Genomic DNA, 15397 nt, shown 5'->3' on the forward strand with positions numbered 1-15397 from the left:
AAGTAAAAAATCAATAACATACAACATTAGCTCTAAAATAAAGGAAAGTCAAGAGCCAGAAAAATAGTACAAGTTCTACAAACTGAGATAACTACAGTGTGGCTTGCAAACCTGTTGCTCTTGACTTAATCTAGTGCATATATTGCAGACTTATTTTGTGCTGTATATGCACAGCCTTCATGCCACCTTTGTAAGCCATACACAGTGTTCTCAATATCCGTATGTTATGCAGGAAGCTAATGTTAATGTTAATTGTTAACTATGTATGCTCACATGCCAAAATACACTGGAAGTTCCAATCCTTCATAGAACGCATGTTGAGCTCACTAGTGGTGTGTCTTGGTACTGTTCGATCCGACACTGGAAAATCCAGGATGAAATAATGGCAATATTATGAAAAGGGTAGATTCCTACTCACTGTATAGCAGAGTTGCTGAATCACAAATAGGCATAACAAAAAGGCGGTCAAACAAGTAAGCTTTAGGCCAAAAAGGTCTTCCTCAGAATTAGACAACACACATACTCACACGCAAAGGCAACTCACACACACATGCCCACAGTCTCTGGTGAGAGGCTGCCAAGGCCAGACTGCGAGCAGCAGTGCATGATCATGATCATCAACATGTGTTCTGCCTAAAGGCAGGTTTTCACATGGTAGTTCTCCAGGCTGTCCGGTCTTCTGCCATCCTCTTGACGTCTGCATAATTTCCTCTCCCCTTTATGTCGTCTATCACCTTGTATCTCCTCCTTCCTCTGAGTCTTCTCCCACAAACCAATCCTTCCAAAGCATCTACTAGCAAGCACTCCCTTCTCAATGAATGTCCCAACCAGTTATTTTTCCTTTCTCTTACAACCTTCAGCAGACATCATCTCTCACCAACCCTTTCCAATACTCTCTCATTACTCTCCCTTTCCACCCAGCTTATTCTCTCCATTCTCCTCCACATCCACATCTCAAATGCTTCTAACCTTTTTTCGTCCCCTCGTCTCAGTGTCCATGTTTCTGCCCCATATAGTGCCACACTCCAGACAAAACATTTGCCAAGCCTTTTCCTTAGTCCTTTATCTAATTTGCCACATAAGAGTCTCCTCTTTCTGTTGAATGCCTCCTTCGCTATGGCAATTCGAGTTTTCACCTCCTGGTGACACCTCAAATCTTCAGTTATTGTGCTTCTGAGATATTTAAATTCACTTACTTGGCTAATGGTAAATTGTCCTATTTTAATATTGGACAGTCTGTCTTTTACTGATGACCATACTCTTTGTTTTTGCTGTGTTTATTTGCATCCCATATTCCACACAAGCTTCATTCAGATCTTTGAGCATGTTATTCACTGTCTGCTCACTTTCTGCCACTAATACCGTGTCATCAGCAAATCTTATACATTCTATTCTCTTTCCACCAAAACATATTCCTCTTTTCCCATCTAAACTTTTTGCGATAATCTCTTCAAGGTATACGTTAAACAGCAGTGAGGAAAGGCAATAACCTTGTCTAACACCTCGTCCAATGCTGCTTCCTTCTGACATTTCATTTCCAATCCTTATCCTTACTTTCTGGTGTAAATATAGAGTCTGTACCAGTCGTCTCTCTTTCCAATCTACTCCTTTCCTCTTCAAGATATCCATCAGCTTGTTCCATTGAACTCTGTCAAAAGCCTTTTCTAAATCTATAAAAACAGCAGAGACTTCTCTGCCCTTTTCCATATATCTTTCCCCTATAGTTCTTAGCAGGCCAATAGCATCTCGTTCCTTTTCCTCTTCTAAATCCGAACTGCTCCTCTGCAATCCCTCTATCCAGCTTGCCATTTAACCTGCTATTCAACACTCTCAGCAAGACTTTAGCTGCATGAGAAATTAGATTGATGTTCCGGTGCTCTTCACATTTTTTAGTATTTCTCTTTTTCTCTATTGGTATCATAACTGTTGCAGCGAAGTTCTCAGGCTATTCCCCTTTGTCATATATCTCATTACAGAGGTAGACTATTTCTTTTCTTGCCTTGTTTCCCAGACTCTTCAACAGTTCTGCTGGCAAATCATCTATTCTTCATCTCCTTCAGCACCTTTTCTACTTCTGCTTCCAAGATGGTAAATCAACTCACACACACATGCCCACAGTCTCCAGTGAGAGGCTGCCGAGGCCAGACTACGAGCAGCAGTGCATGATGGGAGAAGCAATCTAGGTGGTGGCGGTAAGGAGGAGGCTGGGGCAGAGATGGGGGATGATAAAATGTTGCTTGTGGAAGCATATAGTGATAAGGTGGAGAGAGGATAGGACAGCTAGGCACAGTTGGGAATTTAGATGGAGAGCTAGGGAGGGTTGGGACAACAGAAAGGGAGAGAAGCAGGAAGGCTGCAGGTGTTGGTGAAATAGAGGGATGTGTAGTACTGGAATGGTAAAACAGAAGGAGTTAGGTGGGTAAAGGGGGAAAACTAATTGAGGTTGAGGGCAGGAGGCAATTCAGAAAAGCGATGTTGGTGGGATGGATGCATATGGCACAGGCTGTGAAGTAGTTATTGAAATGAAGGATATCATGGTAGGCAGCATGCTCAGCAACAGGGTGGTCCACTAGTTTGCAAGCCACAGTTTGTCGGTGACTTTTCATGCCAACTTAGACTGCAGCACATTGGTTGCAGCTTAGCTTGTGTATCACAGAACTGCTTTCACAGGTTGCCCTACCTTTGATGGGATAGGTGATGCTTATCACCAGACTGGAGTAGGTGGTGGGGGGATGAAGTATGTGTCAGGTCTAGCATCTAGGTCTATTGCAGGGATATGAACCATGAGACTGGGAGCAGCGGAGGTCTGATGGGCAGCAGAATACCAGTGTGGGACGCATGAGAATGAATGGTAGTGGCTAGAACATTCCTCATTTCAGGGCCCACAAGAGGTAGTCAAAACTGTGGCAGAAAATGCTCCAGTCCAATGTTGTTGTGAGTCATGAGGGGAATGCTCCTCTGTGACTGAATGATGGAACAATGGGAGGTTGTGGGTGCCTGCAAAGATAGGCACAGGAGACCTGCTTTTGTACAAGGTTGGGAGGGTAGTTATGGTCTGTGCAGGCCTCAGTGAGACCCTTCGTCTATTTCAAGAGCGACTGCTTGTCACTGTACATGCAATGGCCACGGGTGGCTAGGCTGTATTGAAAGGACTTCTTGGAATGGAATGGGTGGCAGCAGTCTAAGTGCAGGTATTGCTGGTTGTTGGTAGGTACTGATGTACCCATCTTTGAGGTGGAGGTCAACATCGGGGAGTGTGGCTTGTTGGGTTGAGGAGGACCACATAAAGTGAATAGGGGAGAAGGTACTGACGTTCTGAGGGCGAGGAGAGAGATGGGCTCAGGAGAGAAGTTTTGGGATAGGCCTAAGGATTTGAGACAGAATGGAGATCGTGCTGGATTTCTGGAATAGGATCACTATGGCAGGGTTTGTAGGTGGATGAATCTGGCAGTGGGAGGAATCCTTTTGCCAGGAAATCTTTGCAGCTCAAAACAGTGGTGGAGCCTTTGTCAGCAGGTACTATTATAAAGGCTCCACCACTGTTTGGAACTGCAAGGATTACTTGGCAGAAGGACTCAGACAGCTGTCAGATTCATTAACCTACAAACCTTGCCACATTCATCCCATTCCTGAAATCCAGCAGTATCTCTAGTCTCTACTCAAATCCTTAGGCCCATCTCAACTTCTCCGAAGTCCATCTGTCTCCTCACCCCTACCACTCCCACCTTCAACAGACTTCCGTAAGTCCATATACCCACTACCCAGGATGCCCCATAGTGGCTGGGTACTGTGCCCCCACAGGGAATCTCTGCTCTTGGAGACCAGCACTTTCAGGCTACTACCTACATCCTACCCTCCTATAGAAAAAAAAAGACACCAAACATTTCCACCATGAAATCTCCACAGCTAACATTACTTTGCAATATTGGTGCTCTGCTCTTCACTACTGAAGCCAACTCCCTTTACATTAACATCTCTAATACCCATGGTCCTGACACAATTGGGCACCGTTTTTCCCAAATCTGAGGGGTTCCTACAACCCCCTTCCTGGTCACCATGGCCAAGTATATCCTCAATCACAATTACTTCTCATTTGAAGGCATCACCTACAAACGAATCTGGGGTACAGCAATGGCAACCAACATGGCACCATCCTATACTAACCTATTCATGGGCCATCTACAGGAATACTTTCCAACCACCCAGAATCCCTTCCTTGATGTTGACATCCACCTCAAAGATGGATACATCAATACTTATGTCCATATCAAACCTACCAAACCCCCAGTAATATCTCAACTTCAACAGCTGCCACCCATTCGATTCACCTGCAGTGACGAGCAGTTCCTCTCAAATATATCAAGGATTTCACCGAGGCCTGCACAGACCATAATTACCCTCCCAACCCTGTACAAACGCAGATCTCTCCCAAAGTCCCATTGTTTGGCCACAGAGGAGCATTCCCCTCGTGACTCGGTACCACAAGACTAGAGCATTCTCTGTCAGCTTTTTGACTACCTCTCATTGAGCCCTGAAATAAGAAACGTCCTACCCCCTATCCTTCCCGTGCTCTCACTGTGGTATCCCACTGCCCATCAAACTTGCACAATATCTTTGTCCAGCACTACACAACCCCTGCTCCCAACCCCTTGCCTCAGGGCTCTTATCCCTGTAATAGACCTTGATGCAAGACTTGTCTCATACATCCTCCCACCACTACACCCTCCAGTCTGGCGACAAGCATCACCTATCCCATCAAAGGCACGGCTACATATGAAAGCTAAACTGCAACCCCTGTGCTGCATTCTATGTGGGTACGACAACCAACAAGCTGTCTGTTGTCTGCATGAATGGCCACCGACAAACTGTGGTCAAAAAACAAATGGACCAGCCCACTGCTAAGCACGTTGTCCAGCACGACATTCTTCATTTCGATGACTGCTTCACAGCCTATGCTATCTGGATCCTTCCCAATACCACCAGCTTTTCTGAACTAGGCAGATGGGAACTATCCCTGCAATATATCCTACGTTCCTGTAACACTCTTGCACTTTACCGTCCTCCACCTCTACCCCACTATCTCTCCCTGCCGCAGCCTCCTTTTTACCCCCACAACCCAGATTGCTTCTCCCATCACGCACTGCTGCTCACAGTCTGGCCTCTGCAACCAGTTTGTGTGTGTGTGTGTGTGTGTGTGTGTGTGTGTGTGTGTGTGTGTGTGTGTGTGTTTTTAATTCCAATGAAGGCCTTTTTGGTCAAATTAAGACCGTTTCATTAAGATCTTATGATTAAAATATTTGCTCATTTCAAAATTTTGAAGGAAATTACTGAAACCATTCCTTAAGTTCATATTGAAATGGGAAGAGAATTGTGAACAATGCCTGACCTTGCTGAAGAAATAAATGCCAAATGCACTTACACTTTAATTCCTTGCATATCCATTTGTTTTGGGGATAGCTGTCCCATTTCAATGCCAATTACGAAGTATTTATAAAGTCCCCTGCATGCTTAGCAACTGACCAACCAACTGGACTGTATAATCACTTTGGTCAACCAACCAACTTTTCTTGTGATGTCGGTCAGGTAGAACCATTTGACAGCCTCCCCATCCCCTCCCCCACCACCACTTCACCTAACAGTGTTGTGTGTAACATCATCGTGTCCACCGCCTGACAAAAGTTCATCTTTTGTTACTGCACGCAGGGTTAAATGTTGTTCCAATACACGTGATAATGTGCGAGGCAGGCGAAACTTTAATGACAGAGTTTCTGGAGATATTTAAAGATTGCAGATGTTCATGGGACACATTGTGCGGTGAGTATAGCAATAGAGATGCATGAAATGAAGCACTTTTTTCATTTGTTAAACATCCATAATAATTTCAAATGACAGAAAAAGAGCGCAGACGATATATACGTTATGAATAAAAGTCTACCACCCTCATGTATTTCGGCTTTTAGGTTTCTTTTCCAGTACTTTTCAGTAACGATATCTAAAAACTGAAACACAGACAGTCAATAAACATTTATTCATAACATATTTGCATCATTGTTATAAGTGTTAAAAATGTCCAGCCTATGTCCAAGCCTGTTATGAAGGATGAAGTTTGGAATTTGGAATTTTTTCAGTTATAAAAGTTGCTAAATGCTTCATTTCTCATTTAACTGTCATATTTATTGGATGATGTGTGCCACCAGCATTTGTAGTGTTTGTTATTATTATTATTATTATTACTATTACTTGAAATGAGTTTGTTAAATGTACAGGGACATTTTATGCTTCTTACAGAAATAAATAAATTAATAAAGTTTACAAGATCATCTTTTGTTTTGTTTATTTTGCTTTAACATGATGTATTTACTCAGACAACTATAAATCATGTTACAGGTTTCAGGAATCATTTTCGATAATAATTGTGAGGATACGAAAGCACTGAATTTGAGGTCCTCTAAGTACCAGCAGTGGCTAGAAGCCATGATTTAGTTAAAAGATTCTCCTCATAGCTCACAGTCTCTCTCATGACTGTAATCTTTTCTGTAAAGAATGGTTTCAAGAATTTCTGCAGCTCCGAAATGTCTGTTTTATCCATTATTAGATAATTATAAAAATCATTGGCTCCCAGGCCATTTATTTCTTTGCATTACCTACTTCTTTGGCCACAACTTTTTCTTCTGCCTTGCTGTCTCTGAAACACCAAGGTAAACCACAGTTTTTGTTTCTGTGCAAAACCAGGTGGGATCTCTAGAACATATAATCCATGAACTTAAGATAAACTAATCACAACACGGGGGGCACTGGAATTGCTGAGCACAGTCTGTCAGGATTTGTGTAGGCTGCCATAAAGCTGGTCTGGTGGTCAGCCAATAAATTGGCGAGTGTAGAGGAGGGGGGGGGGGGGGGGGGCTTGTGCTGTAGTGTTGGAGTCCCTGAAACTACAAGACTATGAAGGAAGTGGTTGTTTAGCTACCGAGTTTTGGAAGATCTTGAAAAAAGTTTCCAGAAGAAAAATATCTGCCAACAAAAGTTTGTGCCAAGAGAACTTTAATTTTTGGACCACTAGTGTGCGCGTATCGCTCTAATCAACATTTAAACAAACTGAAAGTGAAATAATGATCTGAACTAACTGTGAGCATTTAAGTGAACATGTGGACTGTACTCACCAGTTACCAGCCAGATTTCAAATGGCCTACTGGGTGGGGGGAAGTTCAATTGTGTTAGTTTTAAAATTTAAAAATGTTCCTTCATTGATGAAATAAAAAATTTTCTTCCTTCCCGTTACTGCTTACTCTCTATCAAATGTAATTACCTTCGGTTCAGGTCCATAGGCTTGCAGCTCCCTAAAGTAAGGTTAGTGGCCACACCTGTTCTACAATTTGATCAATTCTGGCTATAAGGAAAACATGTCAACAACAGACAATACATAAATTCAAAATTCATGCAGCAACGTAGAACTTACTGCATTCACTTTTGCCTGATCAATACTTTCTCCTGGGAGTGGGAAGAGGAAAGGGGTGGGGAGTGGGGTAGGGACTTAAGTTCAAAAGTCTAGCAGTTTACTATCATTTTTAAAAGCCTAGATGTTGCTCCATCTTTCATTTGGCGGGCAGTGACCAATATCAGTCCCTGCCGTCATCTAGTGCCAGACTTTATGGTGGAATTATCAAATCAGCATGGTACTGCATTGAAGCTATCCTTAACGCTTTTATGAGTGGTGAATATAACACAAGACAAATTTGAGGTTGTACTATTGATTGGACACATGAACCTAACATACAGACTATTTTGTTTGTAATGATTACCCAAAACATAGGACTTCCAAACAGTTATTTTTAAAAAAGCACCAACTTCTGACGTTTTGTAATACCGTAAGCAGTTTTAAGGAGACACCATCCAACCAGTTACTTACCAGGCTGACAACTGAGAGAGTTTTCAAGCTGCAAATTATGATATTCCAACTAATTAGATTACGTATCAACAAAAATCAAATTGCTTCTTTCAAATTACAGACTGTGCAAACTACACTGATATATGTAGTTACTTTACGTTACTTGCAATGAAATTTCGTACATGTACATTTTTTTATTTCCTCGTATCCACTAGGTTTTAATGACAGCAACAAAAAAAATTATTTCCAAATGATTCAAATATTATTTTGTACTATATACATAATACAGAAAACATAAAAGACTGCTATACTGAAGACATAAGTGGTGTGTTCATTAAAATTTTCATCCTCACTTTGCAAATCTAATCTTCCTGACCACACAACCACCCATGATAAATCACTCTCTAGAAGACTGTAGTAATATGACACACCCTATCAAGCTCATACACAACATACAAACAATAGACTTCTTTGGCATCTCTGTCTTCAGTACCTGCAATAAGTAGGTAGCTGTATATAACTAAATACAAAACTATTCTTCTCCATCATTAACAGGAATGTAATGCTCAAAACAACAAAAGTGCAAATGCATTCACTACTGAGCAAAACAGACACCATTGTTTTGTCCGTTTATACACATGCATTAATTTAAAAAAGAAAATTGTTAAAGTTCCTAGTGCAGTCACAAAAAATATCTTGCTTGAGTTTAACATACAAATTTAATACCTCCACTTTTTGTTTAAAGTTTCATCAATATTATTTCATGAGCAATATCTCCCACTGTATGAAATTACTCATAAAAACAGTTCTTAAAATGCTGACATACTACATTCCTGTATGTGGTTTGTAATAGCACTTTTTTCAAATCTCATTTTCTGTTAATGTAAAAAAAAAATTTTATCTTCCCTCCTACAGCGAAAACTATAAAATTGGAGGCTGCTTGTGGGGTTTAACTAGGCATAAAAAATTTGTAACACATACATTTTTATCAAAATTCATATCAAATTCTGTACCTTCTTTTCTAACACATTTTAATAAACAAAATATTGCTCACAGTATCAGTAGAAATGACAGCTACACTCCTATATTCATAGTCACAAATGACAGCTATTTCCAAACACGCTGCAGAGGCCACACAGAAAAATTCATATTTCAGATTGTCCTGTAATCACTTCTGCAGTCCAACATGAGGATGCGCATAATTGAAACAACATGTTCATTCACAATTTTTGAATCCACACTTTACAAAATCAGTCCAAAATGCCCTCTTTTTGACATTTTGAAAAGAAACTTAAGTGCACTGTACAAAGAAACTGATACTACGAACTCATGACGATGAATGAATTACATGAAATATGTCCTATCACTTAGTGAGACCACATGTCAATTAATTAAAACAATGTACATATGGATACAATAGTTCCAACAATGTGTGAGTTTTGTGAATAAATACATAATGTGTTTATGATAAATGATAGTCGTGGCGGTGGTGGTGGCAATGGCCAAAAAGTTGCACCATAGCAGTTCACACTTTCATACGCTGCAACAAGATAACTACAAACACATGGTACAAACCAGCACTTGTACAGAAAATCACAACATCCTGTTTTAAGCAGCAGCAATACATCAAAAGCCTTCTTGATACTGGCGAGTTTCCATCTTCGCCTGCAGGATTTCAAGTTGCCTTTTCGCTTCACACTGTGGAAAGTTGTTGAGATCATAGTACTGAGGTGCAATCTTTAAAACCCACTCAGCTGAAAAACACAAAACACACAGGTTATATATCAAAAACCTAATAGCTGATGCAAAGTGATATTATTGTAAGAAAGCTGCAACTGTGGGTACTGTTTGCTTTAGCTGACAGTTGTGGAAGAGCATGCATTGCAGTATTGCTATCAATCTAACATGACATCCAATTAATTTTGACATAAAATTAATTAGAACCAAGTACCCCTGTCACAATCATAATGAAAACAACCGATGTCAAAGTTGCAAACATTTTTAAATTTTAAACAAACTGAGAATTATCGTATTAGAGACATTGTATCTTAAAGAGGAGTCTAAATCAGGATGATGATTATTGATATGACAGAAGATTTCTTGGTGTCACTCATTTTTATACAGCGCACTGAAAAAATTTGAAACTTCGCCAAGAAAACAATTTTTCTCCTCTCCTGCCCCCCCCCCCTTTCCACTGTGATGTTATTGACTGATGGCTGCCTCCCAATCTGTGATTCACATAAATTTCCACACTCCCCATTCCCAAAAACCAGTTTTTTTTTTTTTTTAAATTTTTTTAGCTGAATTGTGTAGGTGGGAACTTCCCCGCAGCATTTTTCAATCTATTCAATACATATATCAGGTAATCAGCATCTCTTTTATTTAAGAATAATGGTCTACCTTCTAATTCTTCTTTTAATACAAACAGTACTTACGTTTGATGTCTGTCACCGTCCTAATATAGTTTTTCGTTGTTAAAACGAATTCATTGTAGATGACCCACTCTGGTTTGTGGTCGAGACAGGTTGACGGATGTAGCTGCACAACTTGGTTATCTTTTATAGTTAAGTAATGACCTGTTCGCTCTAAATGAGCAACCTAAAATTAAAATAAATAATACCATTAACAATGATAGCATTGTTTCCCATATTGTAATGTACTATGACTAAGAAGTTACTAGAAATAAACTGCATCACAGCGATACACTGCCCGAACCCAGTAACACACATGCCTCAACTCTTGATTACTCTTTCTCTCTGTACATTGTATTGTACTCCAATCGTAATGCTGAGTCAACTTTCTTCTTTCAGCTTTCCAAAAACTGATTCTTCAATTCTATGCATTTCATGTTTACGTCAATTGATATACGAGCCATTATTCCTCAATGGTAGTTCTTTGTTTTTACTTACAAATTCCCGATTTTGTTTGGATACCTTTCTCTGTGCTCTCTCAGTATCCACAAAAATTATTAAGCAAATTACTAAAACAATGTCCTATCACAACTACTTTCATATCTTGTTGCAGCAGTGTCCATGTAAGAATGAATCTGCCTGAAGCGTTCCATGCAGAGAGAAAAGGAGACTATTTTGTAGCTTAGTCAGAGTGCTCTCTGTCTGGCAAACACCTCATACTCCAGCCACTGCCTAACCTGGTAACTGGCTCGCTGTTTCTGCTTCTGATTCTTTCTAGCAGAATTTATTTGCTCTGAAAACTTGTTGCTTGTTAACAAAATACCTAATGTGTTTGCTTTATGCCTGCCCTAATGAAAATTACATTAACTAAGCAACCTCACCATACCTAAAATAATGTGAAAATTAATGCTAAATATATGAAGTCTTCACGGGTTGTCAGCTGAGTAGCATCGTCGTCTCGTAGCAACGTTTCGATGGAGTGTGTCTCCATCATCTTCGCCTGAAGATGATGAAGACGCATTCCATCGAAATGTTGTTACGAGACGATAATGGACAATGCTACTTGGCTGACAACCCGTGAAGACTTCATATATGGAATTCGCCAAGAAAGCCTGCACTCGCATTTAATGCTAAATGTTCTACGCACACCCCAAAGCATGCAACAGAGGCTGAAGTCTAAGAATGACGCTACAGTTTGGAGTGCCACATGGTACAATGCTCCTTGCCACTGCACATTACCCCCACCACCCACCTTACAGCACCCATACACACAATTTCAGTTCCGCAAGCTTCACAATGACTTTCTGAACGAAATTCTCTCCATAATTAATTGGATATTTTGTTACACGTAGTGTTCATTACAGAATTATCTTCAGATACTGCTGAAGATACATCTACAATGAAGTATAAAGATAACAAATATAGTTCTTCAATAACACTTCTTGAAAAAGTAATTTTTAAAGCTATGTTGTGTTGCTGCTTCTTATGCAAGAAACTATTCACACAAACTGACTTTGAAAGTTTATTATAACATTTTTTTTCCACTTTATATCTGCATGACCAGTAGCTGGTCAATAAACAGCAGTATTTTCCCAACTGTAGAAAAATTCAATCTTAAAAACTGTATGCTTTTAAGCATATGAACATCCTGATCTATCTGTAATACAATCTTATTGCTCAATTTTCTTTTCACGTCCGAGGTTGTAAGTACAATTCTACACATCCTGACTCTTCCTCTTATTGATGCCATTACGGTAAAATTAATACTGGGAAAAAAATTACATACCTGCATAAAAAAACCAGCAACGAGTGCTTTCCGAATATTTATGTAGTAATCTTTAGACGTAAAGTCCGTTGACGTTCTTTTTAGGTTGAACCTGTCCATTATGCGGGACAGCTGTTGTCGCACATTATCTCCTGACTTGAGAGACCTGTAGTTGACGAAGTTATCGTAACACCATTGAGGGTCCTCTGAATCTGTTGGAAAACAAGACACTTACCACAAAACTCACTTCCATTAACTACTCGTAAAGTTAATATCAAACAATGGAAAATCCAAGAATGTAATGGCTCCAGCTGCCAGAGACTGATCATGTGTGACAGTTGCATTTGCGTTTGCACACGCGCATCATGATTAGGCAAACTGTGGCAATTTATATCCACCAATATTAGAACAAAATGAGCAGTCGAAAAGCAACTAAAATTCGCCTGTAAGTAGGAAATTGTTGTATCTTTACACTGTGCTACGGAAATTTTTCTCCTATAGTCTGACTTCTATGACTCCTCAGTCGCCACTCACAAAAAATGCTCAATAAAGCATGCTGCTTTCTCCCTCAAATATTTTAGTGTGTCTCCCCATTTTCAACTAAAATGTAATATTCATACCTCATAAAAATATACATTTCCAAGATTGCAGCAAGATACAACACAATTTTTTTCACACAATGTAACCAGAATATGAGCTCCAAGACAGGGAACAATCATTATGAAATCGGGACCAATTAAAGAATAAAATAATATATTACAACAAAGTACACCAAAAGTGAACAAGGTTTTCTCATTTAAACTACATACACATATGACAGTTGGAGAACCGGACATGAACAAAATATTCTAAGATATACCTACAAATAATAGAGATTACTGCCTCATTTGTGTATCAGTTGCTGTGAAAATAAAAACTGACATCCTGTACACCTCCTTCCACTTTATTTTTGATGCAATTATAGATAAATCCAGTTAATAACTACAGACACATTACAACTAGGTGTTCTATCCTGCTGACATTTCTTATTAGTTTTGGTCTTTGGAATGCATATCCTGCATTTTTGCTCAAAATGTTTGGAATTCTCTTTTCTTGTAGATGTTGTTTCTTATATGAAATTTTCTTTTCTCCAAATGGCTTCAATAAAACTAAGGACACCAGCAGTTTATGGAGCTTTACAAGCTTTCAGTCTTTTTAAGATGATCAAATTATTATTTCATAACCATTGCTCTAAACGTCTCTGTCAACCTAATGTTATCCAGAATGTTTTTCATCATAATTCCTCTGCACAACTCTGCCACATTTTGTGTTCTTCATTATTACCCTGTCCTTTGGAGTCACATTTATTCTTTCCAAAAAAATTTAGATTTTTTTATCTTTTGATGTGGATATGAATGTCCTGATAGTCTTTGTCTATGTTACCTGAGAAAAAGTTTTCATCTATTTCTTTACAATTGTTTGGAAAAACATTTTGCTAACATACTCATCTTATATCAACAGTGTGTAAAGTGAGCATTTTCTTCTGTCAATTCTTAATAGTACGTATACTATTTTAACATTATTAAATATTCTGTTGAATCAATGCAGGGGTAGTAAGACTTTCTAGGTTTCACATCCTAGGTAATTGCACTCGTGCTCATTCTTTTATAATTTGGTCCCAAAGCCTAACCTATCAGTATAAACAATGCACTGTTTTAAATCTATTTCTTGGCAACCTATTGTATTCCACTATTAGTTGGTAACTTCGGTTAGTGCTCAGAATGAAGCTGCAAAGACTATGACACTGACTGAAATGTTCTTACATACAAAGAAAATTTTTAGCACCAGGAGAAAGGTTATGGTCTGCATCTGTAGCCAATGGCATACTATGTACCCAAATGCTAAGTTGTTCATATCAGTATTGCACAGTTGTTTACTAGTTGGCCTCACAAGATCTTCACCATGGAAGGTACATTATCAGTGTGACATTGGATCAGTTTCATGATGATATCTCCAGTAATTCCAGAAAACAGTGCAGTTTGCCTCACCAAGTTAACTTCAGGCACAAAGATTCAGGCTGATCATTGGTCACTGAAGAGAATATTGCTGCAGTACAGAAACTGGAGGATAAAGTCAGTAGTCTTTGGTCCAAGGCTCATTCATGTGCCTAATGTTTCGTCTTCTTGTGCTGGACGTAACATGAGAGACTATAAAGACTCCTAACAGCAATGGACTGCAGTTAACACCATTCTCGAAGGTTACATGAAATTGTGGAGCCTCATCAATAGCTGACACAGTAGTAGATTACAGGTTGTGCATCAAAACTTTGGAGGTGGCGGCTCTCCTATGTGGAAACTACAGCCACAAGCAAAAAAATCTGGCTGTATTACTACGATATTCTGAGCATGTTTTGTATCAGGAACTGATTATATGAAGATGACAGTAAGTACAAAAACTCCAGTCAAGAAGGTGCGTAAGCAGTTGCAAAATAATGAAATAACACTGGCCTGAAGCATTTCAACTGTCCATCTCAACCCAAGCAGCCAAAGATTGGTTCTTTCTTAACATTAACATACGAACACACACGTCAAAAATTTGTTCGGATATTATACCTGCAACTGGATCTGTAGTACTTAAGAAGTTCTCATGACCACAATCCCCTTGGTTCCACAATAAAGACTACATTTCAAAATTTAAGTAAAACATTTCACACACACTATCCAGATATACTGAATATCCCATTCAGGTGACAGTTGGGAGGGAGGGGGAGGGGATGGGGGCAGAGAGCAAACTGGTATTATTTCATATACACTAAAAATACTTGTAACCAATAACCACTCTTATTTTTACACTTTTGTGTCAATTTGGGCATTACGGTGTGCAATACTCAAAAGTAACAAAGACAATTCATTTTTTCCTAAAGCTACACATTTTCCTGTGTTTTTAATTCTGTTTTATTTGTACCCAATATTAGGATTAACTTAATGGAAGCTAAAAAACATATGTCAATACTTACTCTGCTTGAAGGCGTGGTAGACATTCAGCAGCGTGAGGTGGTCCCCGTCGATGTGGGCGAAGCGCATCTTGGCATCGTCAGCAGCCTTCTTGGCCTCGTTGGGCCGCACAAAGCACTGCGGGACTAAACAGTGGAGGAGAGGGGACAGCCCGCATCCAACCAATTTAGTAGTGCCCAGACACACCGCACTAGCACCGAATATGCCAGTGGCTGTTTCAACCTATGGAAGCTACAACAAGTTAGAATCCTCCGCAACATTGGTATTGTTGTCTTTAAGTCATGAGTCTGTTCAACTTTTGCCCCAAATGTAAGAAGCACAATCATTCAAGTGAAAAAGAATG

At 39.5% G+C, this 15397-nt stretch overlaps 1 protein-coding gene across 1 annotated transcript in view; it reads right to left on the minus strand.

Moving 5' to 3' along the window:
- Positions 1-6317: 6317 nt before the first annotated feature.
- The window catches only part of LOC126419307 (putative pre-mRNA-splicing factor ATP-dependent RNA helicase PRP1), an 82800-nt gene continuing 73720 nt past the window's right edge, over positions 6318-15397 (minus strand). The window contains exons 11-14 of the mRNA XM_050086486.1: positions 15057-15179; positions 12083-12273; positions 10321-10483; positions 6318-9639 (exon numbers count right to left, since the gene is read on the minus strand). Coding sequence (XP_049942443.1) covers positions 9512-9639; positions 10321-10483; positions 12083-12273; positions 15057-15179 — 605 coding nt within the window. The 3' untranslated portion in view covers positions 6318-9511. The remainder of the gene's footprint in view (positions 9640-10320; positions 10484-12082; positions 12274-15056; positions 15180-15397) is intronic.

Source organism: Schistocerca serialis, chromosome 1 (genome assembly GCF_023864345.2).
Source record: "Schistocerca serialis cubense isolate TAMUIC-IGC-003099 chromosome 1, iqSchSeri2.2, whole genome shotgun sequence".
Taxonomy (NCBI): Eukaryota; Metazoa; Arthropoda; class Insecta; order Orthoptera; family Acrididae; genus Schistocerca; species Schistocerca serialis.